The sequence below is a fragment of the Bos indicus genome, chromosome 11, assembly GCF_029378745.1.
Source record: "Bos indicus isolate NIAB-ARS_2022 breed Sahiwal x Tharparkar chromosome 11, NIAB-ARS_B.indTharparkar_mat_pri_1.0, whole genome shotgun sequence".
NCBI lineage: Eukaryota > Metazoa > Chordata > Mammalia > Artiodactyla > Bovidae > Bos > Bos indicus.
Genome location: NC_091770.1, coordinates 30,591,185 through 30,611,081, shown reverse-complemented (window position 1 = coordinate 30,611,081; position 19,897 = coordinate 30,591,185). Strand labels below are relative to the sequence as shown.

At 41.7% G+C, this 19,897-nt stretch overlaps 1 protein-coding gene across 1 annotated transcript in view; it reads right to left on the bottom strand.

Moving 5' to 3' along the window:
* Window positions 1-2,045: 2,045 nt before the first annotated feature.
* The window catches only part of STON1 (stonin 1), a 56,284-nt gene continuing 38,432 nt past the window's right edge, over window positions 2,046-19,897 (bottom strand). The window contains exons 2-4 of the mRNA XM_019970123.2: window positions 17,283-19,250; window positions 7,259-7,461; window positions 2,046-5,072 (exon numbers count right to left, since the gene is read on the bottom strand). Coding sequence (XP_019825682.1) covers window positions 4,998-5,072; window positions 7,259-7,461; window positions 17,283-19,203 — 2,199 coding nt within the window. The 5' untranslated portion in view covers window positions 19,204-19,250 and the 3' untranslated portion in view covers window positions 2,046-4,997. The remainder of the gene's footprint in view (window positions 5,073-7,258; window positions 7,462-17,282; window positions 19,251-19,897) is intronic.

Below are 19,897 nucleotides of genomic sequence, written 5' to 3'. Positions count from 1 at the left end.
GGGCTTTTCAGGAAAATGTCGACACACATAATTGTGTTATTTAAATGTGCTATCCTCCCACCTGAGGTTTTCACACCTCTTCTGGAGCAGATAGGTGTGGTGAAGATGAGGGAAACGCTGCAGTCTCTGAAGTGTAACTGTGATTTGCACTTCTTCCCTAGGCAGTAGCATAGAAATGAACTTTAATCTTTTAAAACATGGGGCAACTCGTCTAATCCATTTTCCTTACAGACAGGACATGATTTTAAGGCACTGTATCACCTGGAGCTTTAACCCAGGGTATTTTTTGTAACTCATCCTTTTGCTTTCTGACTACCAATTCTATCTTGCTTTAAAAATTGACAAATTCATATTTAGATGCCAGTTCTAAGTAGGAACTCATTAACATAATTATAAGAAAAATCTTATTTCATATAAACTGGGGAAACATGAAGGTAATTAGGTTTAGCACCATGAAATTGCCATCAAGAAAGGTTACATACTGTCAGCGTCATATGGCTCAATCAAATACACCCAGCCCTGTCCTTCAGGACTCTGCTGCTGCCAAGTTGCTTCAGTCATGACTCTGTGCGACCCCACAGACGGCAGCCCACCAGGCTCCCCCATCCCTGGGATTCTCCAGGCAAGAACACTGGAGTGGGTAGGTAAGGGCAAAAAATGGTCTTGGGAGTGGAGGAGCTGCTGAGAATGGGGAGGGGCTGGGACAGACGCAAGAAAATGCATTGGAACCACTATGCAACTACGCAGAGAAGGCAGGAGAGTCCAGGTGGAGTTGAAACAAAACAGGAAAGAAATGACTGATGGAATCTGAGGAATTCTGTTACAAATATGATCAGTTTATGTCACTGAATCTTTTTATTGTTCCTGTGGAACAAGAGTCAAGCCCTGTTAATTCCAGGAGTGGCTAAAACAGTTCCCAATGATCCAGCCTCTACGATGGTTTATTTCCTGATGCAATTTTGAAATTTAACTGCAACGGCTAGATAAAAATTGAATTTCAACACAGGCAGCTTGCTCATACAAAGAGCAGGTGGAGAGTTTCTTAGGTTGGTTTTCATTAGAACTGATTTATCTTCGTATCTTTAATACTCCATAAACATACAACTTACCTGAAATAGATTCTGTACAATTGGATAAAAGTAGTTTTCTAAACTTAAAAAAATCACTTTGAAAGCACATCATTTCTCTAATACTAGTTGCCAAAGTTTGAAAATTGCTTAGAATTCTCCTGTGGACAAAGTTCGTCCAGTTATTGGGAAAAATTGTGAAAGACTTTGTAAAGTGTCTTAACTAGTTCATTTATCCAAATTATCAACAGATTCTATGGTCCTTGAGTTATTTCCCAACTCTGTAAGTTTTAGAAAACTGATAATAACATATAAATTAACTGTGTGGGGGTAGAGGAAATTATTACTAATATTGCCCTATGGACCAATCCATTCTGCATCAGTTTGTAAATTCATTTCAGAATTCCTTATTTCCTGTACATGTCTCTGCTCTTTTGAATTTTTCTTAGAACCACTTGTAACAAACATCTTAACAGTAAAACTTGGGCACACACTCATATCATTTCTTCATGAGATAATGATTATATCCTCTTTCAAAAATAATTCTTTAACATCACAAATTGTACTTTGATGGTGATATTTTCCAGGATGTGTCAAAACACCATGTACACTAACTCCTTAATAGTGAAGCAGTATACATTTGTCTGGGGGCTTCCCAGGTGGCTCAGCAGTAAAGAATTCACCTCCCAATGCAGGAAAGGAGATATGGGTTCAATCGCTAGGTCGGAAAGATCCCCTGAAGAAGGAAGTGGCAACCCACTCCAGTATTCCTGCCTGGAGAATCCCGTGGACAGAGAAGCCTGGCAGGCTACAGTCCACGAGGTAGCAAAGAGTTATATACAACTGAGCATATACACATGTAAGCATGCATTTGTCTGACAGAGTCAATTGTTTAAGGTTATTGAAATGGATTTCATACCTTAAAAAAACAGCCCCAGACCTTGCAAAAGAAGATATAAGTCCATTGCATATCAAGAATCATTTGAAATACATCTTTAATTTTTAAAAAATCAATATGCAATCTACAAAATACTTTGTTACATGATTATTAAGGCTCAATATGTTTTATATTTGTATTGACGACATAAAATCATATTTTGAGTAAGATATAATAATACTTAGTCATTATTAAGGAAGGCCTCCTGACCGAATTTATAAGAGAAAAAGGTCTATATCAAAACACAAACCCAGAATGAAGGGAACTAAAACCCTACAATTACCTAACACAGAAATCAGGTCAAAATGCCAGCCTTTATTTATGTTAAGGAGGGCTTTTTTTTTTTCCATTCTTTTTAAATGGATAAACTATTTCTAGTCCCATTAAAAAAAAAGGAAATGTCCTTAAATTCAGATTTGTACAACTGATCAGGTAACCATCAAGCCATGGAATTCATTTACAGAGTTAATACGATCCTTTGACTGGTAAGGCAACTAGACCAGACCAATTAGAGCAGAGCAACCCATCCCAAACTGGCCAACTGCTTGGAAGTCTGCCATTGAGTCAATTATACAAAAGACCCCTAATGGGTCAAGCTCATAAAGCATTGATCTAAATAAATTACCTAAATTAAAATGCTAGTAAGGAGTAGTTCCTCCTTCATTCACTTCCTTCCTCCCTTCCTGACCTTAAAAGAAGGAGTTTTTGTCATTGTTGTTTTGAAGATCATCATTTACTTTCTGGAAAAGGAGATTCTACTTTTTAATTTGTAAGTCTAAGTGGACTCTACCTGATTTTTCACTTAGAGCACCAAGATCACATTTGACCTTCTGCCACAGCTCAGGTCAGAAGAACTGTATTAAAAATTCTCTCCACCCAACAAAGAATGTTAATTTAATGCTAAGTAATGAATATTTAAGGACCCTAATAGATGTGCAAATGAACAATTATGCTGCAGAACCCTGCTGTTCCTACCATCACCCTTTGCATTGCCACAAAAACTCAACTTGGGCTTCAGTCAGCTTTTTGTTATTATTTTCAGCACTGAATCTTGAGATGCGTCTGAAGGCTGGAGGGCTGGTGAATAAATGACTCCAGCAGTGAGGTGCCGGCACATGCTGGCAACCTGGAAAGCCTGAGGGGTGATTAATTGGACCCTATGCTGAAATTACTTTGAGGTGTAAATATTCATTAAGTTCATCCGAATAAGACTCTGAGTTCTTTATGGGCAGGATGCCATAAAACAGATCTGAAAGGACCAGCAGTAATTAACTCAGTTACCGTCCCTGGGACCATGGAGCAGCACCAAGTTCAGCCTGCCTCCATATTTGCTCTGAGCAGATTGAAGTCATTCCAGAATGTGCCACACCAGGTGAGTCAGGATGGTAGAATTTTTTTTATATGATGCACACACAGATTTGCTCTCGTATATATCTATAGCGAGTCTCAAGCATGTGATATTATGAGCAACACATCAAGTGAAGTTAAAAAGAGCAATACCAATTCATTTTAACAGTCAACTTTTGCATTCTTTGCCTTTACAGTAAAATAATGAAAAGCAGTAAATCTGCTGATTGATACAAACCATCATAAATGTTTGTTTTAATTTGCATTTTGAACAGATTAAAATGAATGTAATATAACATTAAATAAAATGTATGAGGGCCAACAGATAATGTTGTTTGGAAGAATACTGTCATATCAGTTTTGACTCAAAACAAATCCGGTAAATAGAGAAAAATATCTCCTAATCATATTTAAGGATCAACATAAATTGAAGGTGTATTAATATCATGTTTTTTTCCATGTTTTTCCTACTAAAAAAATATCTAGAACATAGATTTCCTAAATTTAAAAGTCTGACTTTTCACTGTAAACACTTAAAGGAAGTTATAAACAGAATTATAATTGCTAATGCCATTGACTTTTTTCATTAAAAAACAAACAAACATTTATCTGACTTTGAAAAATAGAAATATCACTTGTTAGAAATGTAGACAAAATAATCTAGTATCTTTCACTTTGCTCATCTTTTAAAGAAAATCACTCTAAATTAAGCAGAATTAGCATAAATAGCATGTTAGCAGGACTAGCATAAAATAATCATGATTCAGACTTCTACTTAAGAGGGGCTTGTGTTAATTACAAATAATACTTTATCAAAATACATTCTTAGAGTCTACACTTTTGAGAAGCAATATTCATGGACTATGAAAATTCATTTTTAACATACATTAATATTTTAACTAGTGTCCATACTAGGATTTCATTCTGAAAGGAATCTCTCCAAGCAAAAGGCAGTATGTCTCAGTGACTTGTACTAAAATATGCATAGTAACAGAACTAGTGTCTTTGCCGCACATATCAGCACACAAATACATTTTGAAAATAATAATACCACGGGGGAAAGAGAGGTACCAAATACAGCTGATGATTACTCACCAATGTGATAACAAGACAGGAAGATAAATAATTCAGAATCAGAGAGAGTTCCACATCTCCATTTTAGCCTGTGGTTTCCACATCATTCTACAATAGCCACGTTTCAGAGAAGAGCAAGAGGGAAAATTAAGTACTTTGGTTTATGTCTCCTTCAACTGCCTTCTCCTCTAGCACAGGTGCTAACTTAATAAGAAGAGATGGGGCTGGAGGATAATAAACATGGCATCAACCCAGAGTGGAAAACAATCAGCCCCCAAGTAATCAAAAATGCTTTGGCCAGTGGCTGTGAGGTCACACACTGGAGAAGAGTGCCTTTGAGTTCTACTAGGAAATAAAAATATCACAAAAATTCAAGACACATTTTAGATCAAACCCCTGGGGCACAAACATATCAAAAGCATAAAGGATAGCTGGTTCGCTTGCAGGTCTAAACTCCCCTAAACACGGCCAGTGGGTCTGTCATTCCCACTGCACAGCAGTAGAGGACTTGGTGTGGCTTCTGTCAATTATGTATTTGCAAAGTGGGTCATCATCACTGACTCCTGCTACTCCTACTGAGTTACACAGTCACCAGCTTTATCCGGGTCTTCTCCATCGATTTTAATCCACTTCTTTTCTATTTCAACCTGTTGCGCAAAAGCAAAACAGGAGGAAGCATTAATGAATGCAACATGGCATAACACTTCAGTTCTGTTTTGTAAACCAGCAAGCACTGTAGCTACCTCATCCTCTGCACACAAACACAGCCCCTCCACCCTGCCATGCCCGTTCCCAAGTGAGGCACAGTGCTCTCCTTCTGGACAAGTCTCCTAAATCCTTCCCTCTAGGGTCAAATCTTGAAGAGGACAAAGGTTCTTCTCAAACACAGGTGTACACAGAATACACATACTGATAAGACATTTACAAATCTAGCTAGACATGTGATCAGTTATATCCCCCAAGTATCATACATCCAGCTTCGGGCCTCCCTGAGCTTCAGAGTACACCCAAAATCATCCCTCTAACTAAAACAAACTAGTTTACAATAGTAACCCATCTGGGCCAAACCATCCACCTGTCCCTCACCTCTGTCATCTCACCCTTTCAAACGTTATCTCCTCACAGAGTCCCTCCGGGACCACTCTAGATGAGGAAGCCCTCTATCCCTCTCTATCCTGTGACCTTCTTTTATTCTCTTCTTAGAGTTTGTCAATACTTCAAATTATGGTACTTTTTGACTGATTACTTTTTGTTCTGTCACTAGAAGGTAGGCTTTACGAGGACAGGGACTTCACCTTTGTGTCTCAGCATCTACAGCAGCAGATGGCACTTTGAAACTGCTCAATAAATACTTGTTAAATGGAAGATAACATTTTGAAACCGACTGCCATTAAAGCTAAAGAGACTTTGGTATATAACTCTGAGTGGTCCTCTACAAACTATGTGAAATTGGCGCATCCCAGGAACGGCAGATGGTATGAAGTCTCCATGTGCACTCGACACACATTTCAGTCACACGTAACACTTAGATGCCTAGTGTTACAGGTCAGCTTCCCTAAGAAGCAGATGCTGAGATGGAGACTGGGGTGCAGAAAGTTTACTGTGGAGAGCTCCTGGGGTCAACACCTGACTGACACAGAAAGGGGAGGGGAGAGAAAGGGAGAAGGAGGGGAGGGAGGTGAGGGGAGGGAAAGGGGCAGAACAGGAAGGGAGAGAGGTTAGCCTACAAAGCAGTCACAGTAAAGGTTTTAGCCAATCCCCAGAGAGGGATGAAGCTAGGATGGCCCTGCAGGGTTATTGAAACTTGAGGCAGAAGGGCATTTAGACCCCTGATCCACCAGTCATTGGACACAGGCTGCCCCAGGAAGGAGATGTGACCTGGAGAGTGGCATATTGCATCATCCAGGGCAATTCCCAGCTGCCAAATCAGTCCTTCGGTTTTGAAGGGACGCACAGAATAGCACCCACTCATCATTGGTTTTACCAATACAGAAAACATTACTGGACCCGAACATACAGGCTTCTGAACAGACAGTCCAAAATAAAGAAAATTTCAGACTTAGATTACTATATTATAGAACCGCTAGTTGGTGCTAATGATATCATATAATCACACCATTTCAAGATACTATGGGAAATGTGTGACAGAGGTTATTTCTGTAACTACTAACTTTGAAGCTGAGAAGGAAAAGCAAGCTTAGGAACAAGTGCAAGTGTACATCACTCTCTAATTCAACCGGCTTAAGAATGCAGATGAGCTGATGGTGAACATTTAAAATTGTGGTGACACAGTAACTCAGCATTTCCCCAAACAGTGCACCACAAAATACTATTACAGAAGATACTGATAGGTGTTTTACAGGAGACAAGACTCCATAATTGGCAAGTAGGGAGAGACTGAGCTAAGTTTAGTAAGTTTCTTTACTGCAGGACTTCCTTGTTCAACATTAAGTGGATAGCATTCCCCAACTTATTTTTTTCTTAGATCATTATATGGGACATATGTCCCATAGAACACATCTTGGGAAATGTTATTCTGATAAAACCTTTATTACAAATATGCTTCTGAAATGTAAACTTATTTTTAATGCCCTGTTTTTCATTGAGATCTGAGTTAAGTACATGGCACTGTCCTCAGGTTCCTAATGTTCTCTAGAACTGAGGGGAAGAACTAGGCTCACTGGTGACCATCAAGTTTCCACAACTGGGCTCTTTTCTAGGTCTAATACATACATACACAGGAAGTTACTTAAGAGGGCAAACAAGAATCTAAAGCCAAATCAGGTCACAGCTTCAAAAGTCCAATCCTAACCCCAAGGGCTTTGGGATGTACCTGGATGTTGTAGCAAGCCCGATGATGAATGTGTTTTTGAGGCTGGACATCACTCTCCACCCCCAGAGACCTGACCTCTGTCCTTGAAGCAGTGGTATCAAGGATCCCAAACTGAATAGTAGCAAATGGATACCAATCGGAGGGAATTTCTTGGTCTGATCCAAGTTCTAGTTTGTAAGACAAACAATGGGGATGATCAGGACCTTGAAGAAAAAAAATCAAAAGGTCAGTCAAAGCATTTCAATGGGCAGTGCACATTTCTCATGAGTGTAAAAGGCACGCATCTCTCTCTTTAATAAACATTTCCATTAGCACTCTGGCTGTGAATTCCATTGAATTACATTTCTTCAAAATTCACAATCTTGCACTAATTGGGGAGGGGGGAATCTAACTGCATTTTTTAAAGTACTAGCTTTAAAGTAAGTGCAATTTATCATTATATAGTTACATATGTTAACTCCCAAAATATTTTCAAGTAGAAGTAGGCTGTTTCTTCTTTCAAAAAGAAAGTTAAATATTTCATTTAATTATTCAAATAAAACAATGACCAACAACAGTGACAAAAAATTCAGAGTTATATCAAGTTCATACGTACAAAAAAATATCTTCATGACCCAGATATTCACGATGGTGTGATCTCTCACCTAGAGATAGACATCCTGGAATGTGAAGTCAAGTGGGCCTTAGGAAGCGTCACTACGAACAAAGCTAGTGGAGGTGATGGAATTCCAGTTGAGCGCTTTCAAATCCTGAAAGATGATGCTGTGAAAGTGCTCCACTCAATATGCCAGCAAATTTGGAAAACTCAGCAGTGGCCACAGGACTGGAAAAGGTCAGTTTCATTCCAATCCCAAAGAAAGGCAATGCCAAAGAATGCTCAAACTACCACACAATTGCACTCATCTCACATGCTAGTAAGGTAATGCTTAAAATTCTCCAAGCCAGGCTTCAACGATATGTGAACCGTGAACTTCCAGATGTTCAAGCTGGTTTTAGAAAAGGCAGAGGAACCAGAGATCAAATTGCCAACATCTGCTGGATCATCGAAAAAGCAAGAGAGTTCCAGAAAAACATCTATTTCTGCTTTATTGACTATGCCAAAGCCTTTGACTGTGTGGATCACAATAAACTGGAAAATTCTGAAAGAGATGGGAATACCAGACCAGCTGACCTGCCTCTTGAGAAACCTATATGCAGGTCAGGAAGCAACAATTAGAACTGGACATGGAACCAGCAGACTGGTTCCAAATAGGAAAAGGAGTATGTCAAGGCTGTATATATTGTCACCCTGCTTATTTAACTTATATGCAGAGTACATCATGAGAAACGCTGGGCTGGACGAAGCACAAGCTGGAATCAAGATTGCCGGGAGAAATATCAATAACCTCAGATATGCAGATGACACCACCCTTATGGCAGAAAGCGAAGAAGAACTAAAGAGCCTCTTGATGAAAGTGAAAGAGGAGAGAGAAAAAGTTGGCTTAAAGCTCCACATTCAGAAAACTAAGATCATGGCATCTGGTCCCATCACTTCATAGCAAATAGATGGGGAAACAGTGGAAACAGTGACTGACTTTATTTTGGGGGGCTCTAAAATCACTGCAGATAGTGACTGCAGCCATGAACTTAAAAGACGCTTGCTCCTTAGAAGGAAAGTTATGACCAACCTAGATGGCATATTGAAAAGCAGAGACATTACTTTGTCAACAAAGGTCCGTCTAGTCAAGGTTATGGTTTTTCCAGTAGTCATGTATGGATTTGAGAGTTGGACTGTGAAGAAAGCTGAGCGCCAAAGAATTGATGCTTTTGAACTGTGGTGTTGGAGAAGACTCTTGAGAGTCCCTTAGACTGCAAGGAGATCCAACCAGTCCATCCTAAAGGAGATCAGTCCTGGGTGTTCATTGGAAGGACTAATGTTGAAGCTGAAACTCCAACTTTGGCTACCTGATGCAAAGAGCTGACTCATTTGAAAAGACCCTGATGCTGGGAAAGATTGAGGGCAGGAGGAGAAGGGGACAACAGAGGATGAGATGGTTGGATGGCATCACTGACTCAATGGACATGAGTTTGGGTGGACTCTGAGAGTTAGTGATGGACAGGGAGGCCTGGCATGCTGCAATTCATGGGGTCACAAAGAGTTGGACACAACTAAGCGACTGAACCGAACATATGTGAGTGCCTTCTATTGAGTGATTCTAATTCAGAATAATAGAATAACATAAGCATGCTAAGTTTTTTAAATTAAAAGATGAGTAATATTTAAATTAAGCATCATTGTTGGGCTACAATGCACATAAGACATATTTAAAAAGAAAACTTTCTGTTAAGTAGACTAAGATAATAATTCTTAATATTTTCTTACCATTCTATTTATTGATAATGCAAAGGAAAATTTCAGAGTAAATTAGGTCACTTTATAAAGAATTATGGTTTTTTTAAAGTTCAACTTAGTGAATTTTTTCTTGCATTTCAGAAAAGATTCTAAGCCAAGGATTCTTTTTTTTAGTGGGACATTATTTTTGAGTACATTAATTCCCACTTACCCTCCTCAAAGCTTTGACTGGAACAAATGTACAGTGTGGAGATGGGCATACTGACTTTCAATGTTTCCACGATTTTTTTCTTCACTTAGTTTGCTTTGCCATGTATTGAGCATCTAACTCTATACCAAACCAGACTCTCTGCCAGACCTTAGGATATCAGATATACACAAAAACTTTTAAGAGGGGTTATATACTGTGTGTTTATGTATGTATGTTACAGCGAAGTTAAAAATATTTTCAATGTAATCACTGCAGTAACTCTATGAATGTTCCATGATTCTGTTCCACCAGTCCACAGTGCCTGCATATTCCATGTAGCTGCGTGTGCTAAGTCGCTCTAGTCATGTCTGACTCTGTGTGACCCTATGGACAGCAGCCCACCAGGCTCCTCTGTCCATGAGGTTCTCCAGGCAAGCATACTAGAGTGCATTCCCATTTCCTCCTCCAGGGGATCTTCCCAACCCAGGGACCGAACGCTCGTTTCTTACGTCTCCTGCATTGGCATATTCCATCTACATATTCCTTGTAGCTACCTTTACTTATGCAAGAGATAACAATAATTTCAAAAGCCAGATTAAATTACTGTACCACTGACATGACGCAAGAAAGAACATTTCTATCAAAAGATAGCTTTAGGCACAAAAACAAGAATTTAAAGGATTTCACTTAATTCTTAAAAGATAAATTGCCTTTCATGCCTTACAACTGCTTCTTATAGAGAGACTAATAGCACTGTAAGGCTATAAAAGCCCTTGAGACGTCACCCATCAACAGATGCTGATTAGCGTCTCCACCACTCGTAGGGCAAGACAACAGCGGCCCCAGAGTTGCCTTACACTATCCAGATCACTGTAGTCAAGTGATAACTTTATTAACACACACACACACACACCCAGGGGAGATTCCACAATCCATTAGCTTTTCTAGCCTTCTGTCTACAGGATACAGTAAGTTTATTTAAACTTAATTCAGGCACTCTTGAGTCCTTTATGGCATGGTGGTTAAGCACATAAGCACTGACTCAGGATGCCCACGATCAGATCCCAGCTCTGCTACTTGAAAGATGTGTGAGACCCTTCGCAAGTTATTTGATTGCTGCGAGCCTCAGTTTCCCCATCTGAAAATGGGTGTGATGATGGTAACAGTATGAACCGTATGGGATTGCTGTGAGGACTAAAGAAGCCAGCTGGCACACACAGCTGTAGAGCCGTACCATGCACTTAGTTACTCAGTCATGTCCAACTCTTTGAGACCCCACGGACTTTAGCCTGCCAGGCTCCTCTGTCCATAGGGATTCTCCAGGCAAGAATACTGGAGTGGGCTGCCATGCCCTCCTCCAGGGGATCTTCCCAACCCAGGGATTGAAACCAGGTCTCTGCATTGCAGGCGGATTCTTTACCCTCTTGAGAGTTGTACTGATAGAAGTGCAAAGTGCTCTTTGATTATAAATTCAATATTATCATTTAATGACTGTAATTCTGCTAATGAAAGGACTGTGAATTCTACACTTTTAGAGCTGAAAATAATACTAAAGATTATCTAATTTGATACATTTTAAAGAAAAATTCTTTCGGAATTTTGCAATGAAAATAACCCAACTTTAAGACCTAGTAGTCCAAAAATAGGTTTAGGAAAAAAACCTTTCTATCCACTTTTCTAAAAAAAAAAAAAGAAGAAGAAGAAGAAGGTTTAAAGATAACATTTTTCTGACATATTTTTTCTTGGCTTTTAAAACTCTAAATACTCTACAATGTTTAGTAACTCACACTCCCTTTGAACTTTGATATCCATAAAGAAAAGTATCATGTCTATCCTTAGCGCAAGTCTGGCACATTTGGAGCTGAAAGGCTATTTGTGGAATTTACAAAAGAATAACTAATAGAGGAAAATCATGTTCTTTATCTCAGTACTGACCACCAGGGGGCACTCTCAGGCTTTGGTAATCAGTCTCACCGCTTTCTAAGGACTATGCATACAAATCACAAAATCTGTTCAGGTCTAGTAGATATCCAGTCCTTCTTGAAGCAAAATATTTTACATCTGAAACGGAATTGGTGAGAGTTGGAGGGAATGAATGGTAGGAGGGTGACACCAGTGGAGGAGGAGAGAAAAACCAATGTACTGAAGAGACAGCAAAGAAAAAAGTAATAGCAGGATATATTTTAAAATTGGTAAAACCAGGAGAGTGGAGATAGACGTATGTTAAGTGACCCTCCGTCATTCTCACCTCTCTCTCTAATCCTATGCTGCCATATGCACCCTCTATGGCTAACAAGGTTTTCCTGTCTTCATTCTCTCCCCCTCCTTTCTCCGTTTTCCTCTCTCTCCCTCCCCCTCTTTATCCACCGCCTTCTCCTCCTCCTCTTTGTCTTTCCCACCCCCAGCAAAATCTGTGCTCAAGAAAAGTCCTCTGTTGTCATTTACACCTTAGCCTGAATGAACTATCTGGGGCCAACCTTTGTTTAAAATGAAAGGCTCACTCACTGTTAAAGGTATATTAAGCACTGGCATGATGGCAGAAAAGACATTTAAGGAGCCAACATCCCACCTCCCCTAAAATCACGAGTGATTTCACCAACAGGAAAAGTCAATACTGATCTCACAAATCCCCAAGAAAGGGGCATTTTTTTTTTAATTTGTTTTTAATGAGTACAAGTAATTCGTATAGTCTTTTTAGTTTCCATTTTTCTAATTTTTTTTTCCCTAACAGTGTAGGTTTTTCAGAAGCTAGCTTGAAAGGGTAACGTTTTAAAGAACTTCTTTTAAAATCCTCTCTTCTCTAAATACCCAAGTGATTTTTAAAGTCGTATAGAAACATCAAGATGCATTCTAAGTCCTTGCTCCTCTGCATGAGGCCCATGGCCAGCGGACTTGGCATCACTGGAGCATGTGTGGGAGACACAGTATGGGGAGCCCCACCTGCCAAATCAGAGTCCACGTTCTAACAAGGCGATTCATGTGCACGCCAACACTTGAGAAGCACTGCCTCAGGATAAAGCCTTCCTCTCTACTCTAGCCTTACTCTTTCTATGCTTCTCAAGAAAAAAGTGGCAGGAAGCCTCTTAATCTTTGCATTACCACCCCTATCACCCCTGTGGTGGAGAAGCCTCCGTGACAAGTCCATGTGACCCCAGAAGTGTCCAGACCCAGCCTGGCTCAGAGCCCCCCCTTCCCCCAGACTCCACTGGTCACAGCTTCACTGCCTTCTCAATGGGCCTCCTCTTGGTGCACAGGCCTGATCTGAATGAAGCAGCTTTCATCCCAAGGGATTTATTTGGTCAGTGAGTTCTCACTATGTAGTTGGCTGGAATGCTGGTAAAACATCTATCTGCATGAGCCTCGTGCTAGGACAGTCCTCTACAAGAATTCCCAAAGGCCAGGACCAAGTCCAGAGAGCCTCTCTGGGAATGCATTCTTCTAATTGTCCTCAGTGAGCACAACTGCTGGTAAATGCAGATGGGAGGGTAGTACGGGAGCTCTAAAAGACACAGGATGCAGAGAGCAGGGAGGACTGATGCCTAGGAGGCCAGGACAGTTCTCCCAGGAGAGCTACCAGGCCAGCAGCGTGGAAGAGCCTCTCACAAGCACCAATACCTGGGCTTCAGGCCTGGAGTCTGCTTGGTGGGGATGAGGCCTATATGTGCTATTTTAAATATTATAACTCTAATGATTCTAAGGACTCTAACATGCAGCCAGGGCTGGAAGCAGATTTTAAAAGGAGTGAGGAGAGGCTATCTTAGCTAATGGCACCAGTGCCCATCTTTTTGTAAAAGCCATAGGCCCTGAACTCCTCCCAGCCCCTCCCTTCCCCCCGAGCCCACAGACCGCCCATCACTGTCTCGGGGTCACCCTTCACCTTTGTCTCAGTTCTCCCACTGCCCCTTCTTGTCTTATTCAGTCCCTCTCCCTTCTACCAGCCTCCCGTTACTTTAATCTACTTCTGAATCTCTCCTCCACAATGTACGCCTGACTTTCTAAAACAAGGTGTGCACAAATGTGCCTGAAAACATTCCAGAGGCCCTGTTGACAATCCCCACACCCCACAGCGTGGCTCACAACACTCTTCGCATCCTGGTTTCCTCTCCAACTCTCCCCTCAGTCCTGAAACTCAGGTAAGATCCCCCCATGGACGCGCCTGTGTTTCTGCTGTTTCTGTCTTGATGGAATCCCACTGATTCTTACAGGCCAAGCTGAAGCATCCCCTCTCCAGCAGAGCCTTCCCTACCCGCCCCCCCGCAGCTGATCGCCCCTTCCTCTGGGGTCCCCACCAGGTATGTAGTACACGCCTGCAAGAGAAGAAGTACAGTGCCATCGTGCCTTTGGATAGCTGCTTCTGCGTCTGCCTCACCCATCAGACATCTGTTTCCAGAAAGCAGGGAACATGTTTCTATCTGTGTCCCCCGAGCACCCAGCACAGAGCCTGTACCTACAGGAAATTTCGTGGGTGTTGGTGCAACAGATGCGTGAATGAGAGAGCCATCCCATTAAATTCTTGTTGAATGGATTGATTACCTATACCATTAATTCTGAGAAAATGCAGTATTCTGAACAGGATCATTTTTACAAGAAGCTTTATATATGTTGTTCCCCTTCTAAAATCAGAAAAGAATGATTTGCATGGGTTCTCAGGTTGAAAAAGAAATGTGGTTGCCCCGGCGGGTCTAGGCTGCACCAAGACAGAGCAGCTGGAGTGGGCTCCCTGCACACCTTGCCCGCCCTGAGCCCAGCCAGACAAGCCAGCAGGCTGAACCCTCAGTGCTCCTCTCTCAGAGGCATAATCATTCTTCACATCTGTGCAAAAGCTACACTTGACCTTCTGTTCTGGGTCCAGTGACCATCTCTAGGACTAAAGGAGAACAACAGGAGTCGGGTTATCACCCAGACCTCAGGGGACATCTCTGGGGACCGAGGAGATTACAGCCAGCGTTCCAGCCTGCCTCCCCATCTTTCCCTTTGTATTTAGCAAAATAAAAGTCACAAATAACTTTGAGAGCAGATCCCTTGGAATCACATACTCAAAACCTGACAATTTGTTTCCCTGGGAGGAAGATAATCTGAGAATAATTTTAACTTGTTCCTCATTATCAAGATGGCAGGAAACAGGCCCTAAATGGATCCTATCATGGAAGACAATCCCATCATGTTAAGAGTTGCCCAGGAGGTGCCCTTAGAGGCCACACCTGTGAGCATACTACCCCATCACTGCCTCCCCCCGCCTGCCTGGGCTCTCCTGGCTATTCCTTGGAACTAGGAAGTAACTACGAGCTACTGCGAGTCCAGAGAACACTGTGGAGGGGAACTGGGCATAAAAGGAGAAAAGCAAGTTCTGTCAGAAAGGGCTACTGAGCAGGGGCTTCCCTTCAGCACAGGGGCCTGGGACTTGTCAGCCACGAGCTGTGTCTCTCACCTGCCAGGCCCTCTCCATAATTCAAGCTGCAGTTAGTTGAGAGATGCTACACATTACGTTCACCTGGGCCCCTACCCAAGACATTCTGATTTAACTGGCATACAGTAGAGCCTGAATGGGCTTCTCTTGTGACTCAGTGGTAAAGAATCCTCCTGCCAATGCAGGAGACACGGGTTTGATTCCTGGGTGGGAAAAATTCCCTGGAGGAGGAAATGGCAACCCATTCCAGAATGCCTGCCTGGGAAATCACATGGACAGAGGAGCCTGGCAGGCTACAGTCCATGGGGTTGCAAAGAGTCACACATGACTGAGCATAGCACAGCAGGCTATTCTAACAGATAGCCCGTTTTGAAAAATGGGCTTTTTTGCTGGAGGTCTACCCCAAATAAAAACGCTTCCTCTGAAGTCTACAGCATGGAGGTCCTACGATGAAATTAAATTTCCCTGAAGGACTAGTCCAGCTGAGAGCTAGTTGAAAGTAGGAAACAATCTTACTTCTCTTGAGCCCCAGCACCTGATGTGGCACTTGGAATACAAAAAGTACTCAATAAAGGTTGGCTTAAATGATGAATGCATCAACTCAAATGCTCCAAACCTGCCCCCAACTTCGTTCCAAAGCCCAGTGTTCTGCTAGAAATAACTGAACTAAAACAGGGAGCAGCCCTAATTTCAAATTTTGCTTTTTTACTTTATGACGCTACACCCACACTAACATACTGTGCCTGCATGCTAAGTCGCTTGTCATATCCGACTCCATGCGACCCTATGGACTGTAGCCGGCCATGTTCCTCTGTTCAAGAGATTCTCCAGGCAAGAATACTGGAGTGAGTTGCCATGCCCTCCTCCAGGGGATCTTCCCAACCTAGAGATCAAACCCAGATCTCTTATGTCTCCTGCATTGGTAGGTGGGTTCTTTACCACTAGTGCCACCTGGGAAGCCCTCACTAACTCACTGCTGCTGCTGCTGCTGCTGCTGCTGCTGCTAAGTAGCTTTAGTCGTGTCCGACTCTGCTCGACCCCATAGACGGCAGCCCACCAGACTCCCCTGTCCCTGGGATTCTCCAGGCAAGAACAATGGAGTGGGTTGTCATTTCCTTCTCCAATCACTAACTCACTACTTTAAAATAAATGCAATGCTAGAACTGTCTGTTCAAATTTCTAAACTTCTAGATTCACTGTTTTCTTTGCAAAATAAAAAAAGTAACTGTTTCAATGCTTAATTAAAATTAAAACAACTTGTCAAGATGGTCAAATTGGTCAATTCAGCAAAAGAAATTAACTTGGGTAAAGATAAAAGGCAGTCTTATTTCAAAGTAAAAGTGAAACTGTAAGTCCTAAGTCGTGTTGACTCTTTGTGACCCCATGGATTGACTATACAGTCCATGGAATTCTCCAAGCCAGAATACTAGAGTGGGAGCCTTTCCTTCTCCAAGGGATCTTCCCAACCCAGGGATTGAACCCAGGTCTCCCACATTGCAGGTGGATTCTTTACCACCTAAGCCACAAGGGAAGCCAAAGAATACTGGAGTGGGTTAGCCTATCCCTTCTCCAGCGGATCTTCCTGACCCAGGAATCAAACCGGGGTCTCCTGCTTTGCAGGCGGATTCTTTACCAACTGAGCTATCACTTGAAACAAGGAGGAAGTCTTGGTACTGGCTGAGAATATAAAAGGTTCAGGTATATTCAAGGATGACAGATCTTAAAAGGTTAATTAGGAATCTAAGCTATATGAACAATAATTTTAATATCTGAGGTTGATGTGAAGAGATCCAACTAGAAATTTTCCCTCAGTATCACTATCCATAATAAAATCCTAGCTTCAGATGGTAGTTCTTACGCTATTAAAAAAAAAAAAATTCAGTTAAACTTATCTGGTAGAAATAGGTATAAAGGGACAAAATAAGTCAGTTGTTTGACTAAATGTTCCATCTCCCACCCACTGATGCACTGATGTAATAAGCATGGCCTTAGCTAACTGACATCATCTGCCTCAGTCTGGTTTCAACCCAAGGAGAAGGGTGAAAACATTTAAGAGATTTCGTATGAAAATCAGCTTAGTGTGTTGAATATTTACTTGAATTTTTATCAGGAAGCCGGTCTATCTTCCATACCACAGCCCGGTAGGCACTCTCATATTTTGCAGACCCCACCGTGACCTGTATGACAGGTTCAGATTCAAGTTCGTGTAAACTCCCCAGACACGCCCGGCGGTTCATTTTGGCTTTCAGGGACTTCTGCCTCTGGAGGTTCATGGTCCAGAGGGCCTTGATCCACTGAGACGGGACAGGAAAGTGTATCATTATGTTGTCACAGGACCTCAAGGAACCGGCATGGGATGGTCTCTGGACCAACGGGGCCATGTTGACAAAGGCCTGAAGCTCCACATACGCCCCCTGGACAACCACAACCGACTTCAGGGAAAAGGGAAGATCTTCCCCGCTGTGCGAAGTTTTGAAACGCATCAGCTCAAACCTGCAGGCATCCAGAGGTACAAACTTAATGATTCTTGATTGCTCAAATTCTTGTGCTTTCACACACTTATGAAAATGATAGTCAAGAATATCAATCCCCTTCTTTTCTGGATCTTTCTCAAAATAGCGTTCATTTCGCTTCTGTAGCTCATGGTCATTCAAGGTTAAAAAGCATTCAGTGTTGCCATTCACAAAGCAGAGGCAAGAGATTTGAGTTATCACAGCGCTTTCAACCAATTTTCCTTCTTCTTTAGTGATTTTACCCCAAAAATTGTCCACAATTTCCAGGAAAATTTCTTGCTCCTCATAGTTTTTCTTTGGTTTTGAAACAGCTGGCAGCCTTATCAGCTCCTCCTCCACAGTGGTCAGAAAGTCGAGGAAGTCATGGTACTCTGTGGACCCCAACTTCAGCATTTGTTCTATGTCTGGTTCATGAACTACTTCTGTCTTAGAATGATATTTCCTTTTTTCTGTGTAAGACACATGTTCAATCTTCACAGTATGGATTTTTCCTGCCATACTAAAGTTCTCAACTTTGGGTTCAGAAAGCCTGCAGTATGGATCGAGCTGTAACTCTTTAAATGGTTTTTCTAACCCCTTCTCATAATACATTTGTAAAATTCCTCCAGGTAAGACTTTTAGAAAAATTGGCCCCCACTGACGGGAAGACATCATGTTCTTCTTCTCTGGAATTCTCATCATGAAAGACCATCCAGCTTTTGGCTGACTCCTGAAGAGCATGTGGGGGACAAAGGAAGAGGCAGGGTCTTCAGCATACAGACACTGCATAGACAAATTTCCAAATGAGTCTTGGTTCTCAGCTGATTGGAGATATTCAAGCTTCTCACAGATGTAGTTGAGTGAACATTGATTTAAGCCTTTTTGATCCACAGGCACCTCTTTGTCTCTTGATGGGAAGATCTTTCTGCTTCCTGGAGGGTCAAAGGTGAGCTGGGAAGCACTGCCTTCATCTTTCCAAAACGGACTTGAAAAGGCACAGTCCTCCCGAAAATACTGAAATTGGGGAGTATCACTTTGGAACCCTTCAGCCTGGTGAGGGCTCATTTCATCTGCAAGACCCACTTTGGAGGCTGGATGTATACATGAGTGGTCGCTGGGTAAGGAAGCTTGGGAGAAACAGGTTGGCTTAGTAGCCAATGAGGAAGAACCTGTTGCTGTTGTAAGTGGACTGTTTGAAGATGATTCTGGAATAGGATAAAGCACATGAGTCCCTGCTTTGGGGATGCCAGGAAAACCTGGGAAGTCTTTGGTAGGTGTAGAAAGAGGAGAGTTACTTGGAGGTCCTGGACTGAAGTAAAAGTCTATGATGGGAGAGGAGAGAGGGGTGCTGCTGGTAGAGGAAGATCCACTGGGAAATTCCTTAGCGCCAGAAAGGTTCAGTTTAAGTCCATTTGGCCGACAAATGCCTTGATTCTCCAGAGGGAAATTCTTTGACTTTTGAGAAGACTGAAAAGTGGGGTCATCATCAAATGTGACCCAGTTGCCTGGGTTCGTGGAACACATCTTTGGGATCAGACTGTGGTCTTGCCAATGAATCAGATATGTTGTCTCTGTTAAAGGAGAAAGAGAAAATAATATAAAATGAGGGGGAAAAAATTCGAGTTACTAGAGGTCTTCATTCTGAGAAATACTTGGATTTTAAAATATCCAGATTTATAGATTAACTGAGTTTAAAGAAATGCTTGAAACAGTACAGTTTGATGGCTGAATGGATTAAAAAAAAACAAGATCTAAATGTACATGGTTTATAAGAGACCCACTTTAGATTTAAAAAATACACAGGCTGAAAGTGAAAAGATGGAAAAAGATATTCTATGGAAACAGAAACCAAAAGAGAGCAGGGGTGGCCATACTAATAGGGCAAAATAGACTTCAGGTCAAAACCTGTCACAAAAGCCAAAAAAGGGCATTATATAATGAAAAAAAGGTCAGCTCACCAGGAAGATATTACAAGTACATATAAACCCAACAACAACACACCCAAATATATGAAGCAAACATTAAAAAACTGAAGGGAGAAAAAGACAGCAACACAATAATAGTAACAGATTTCAATACTTCCATTTCAATAATGGATAGAACAACCAGATAGAAGATCAATAAAGACATGCTGCTGCTGCTGCTGCTGCTGCTGCTGCTGCTGCTGCTGCTGCTGCGTTGCTTCAGTAAAGACATAGAGGACTTGAACAACACTGTA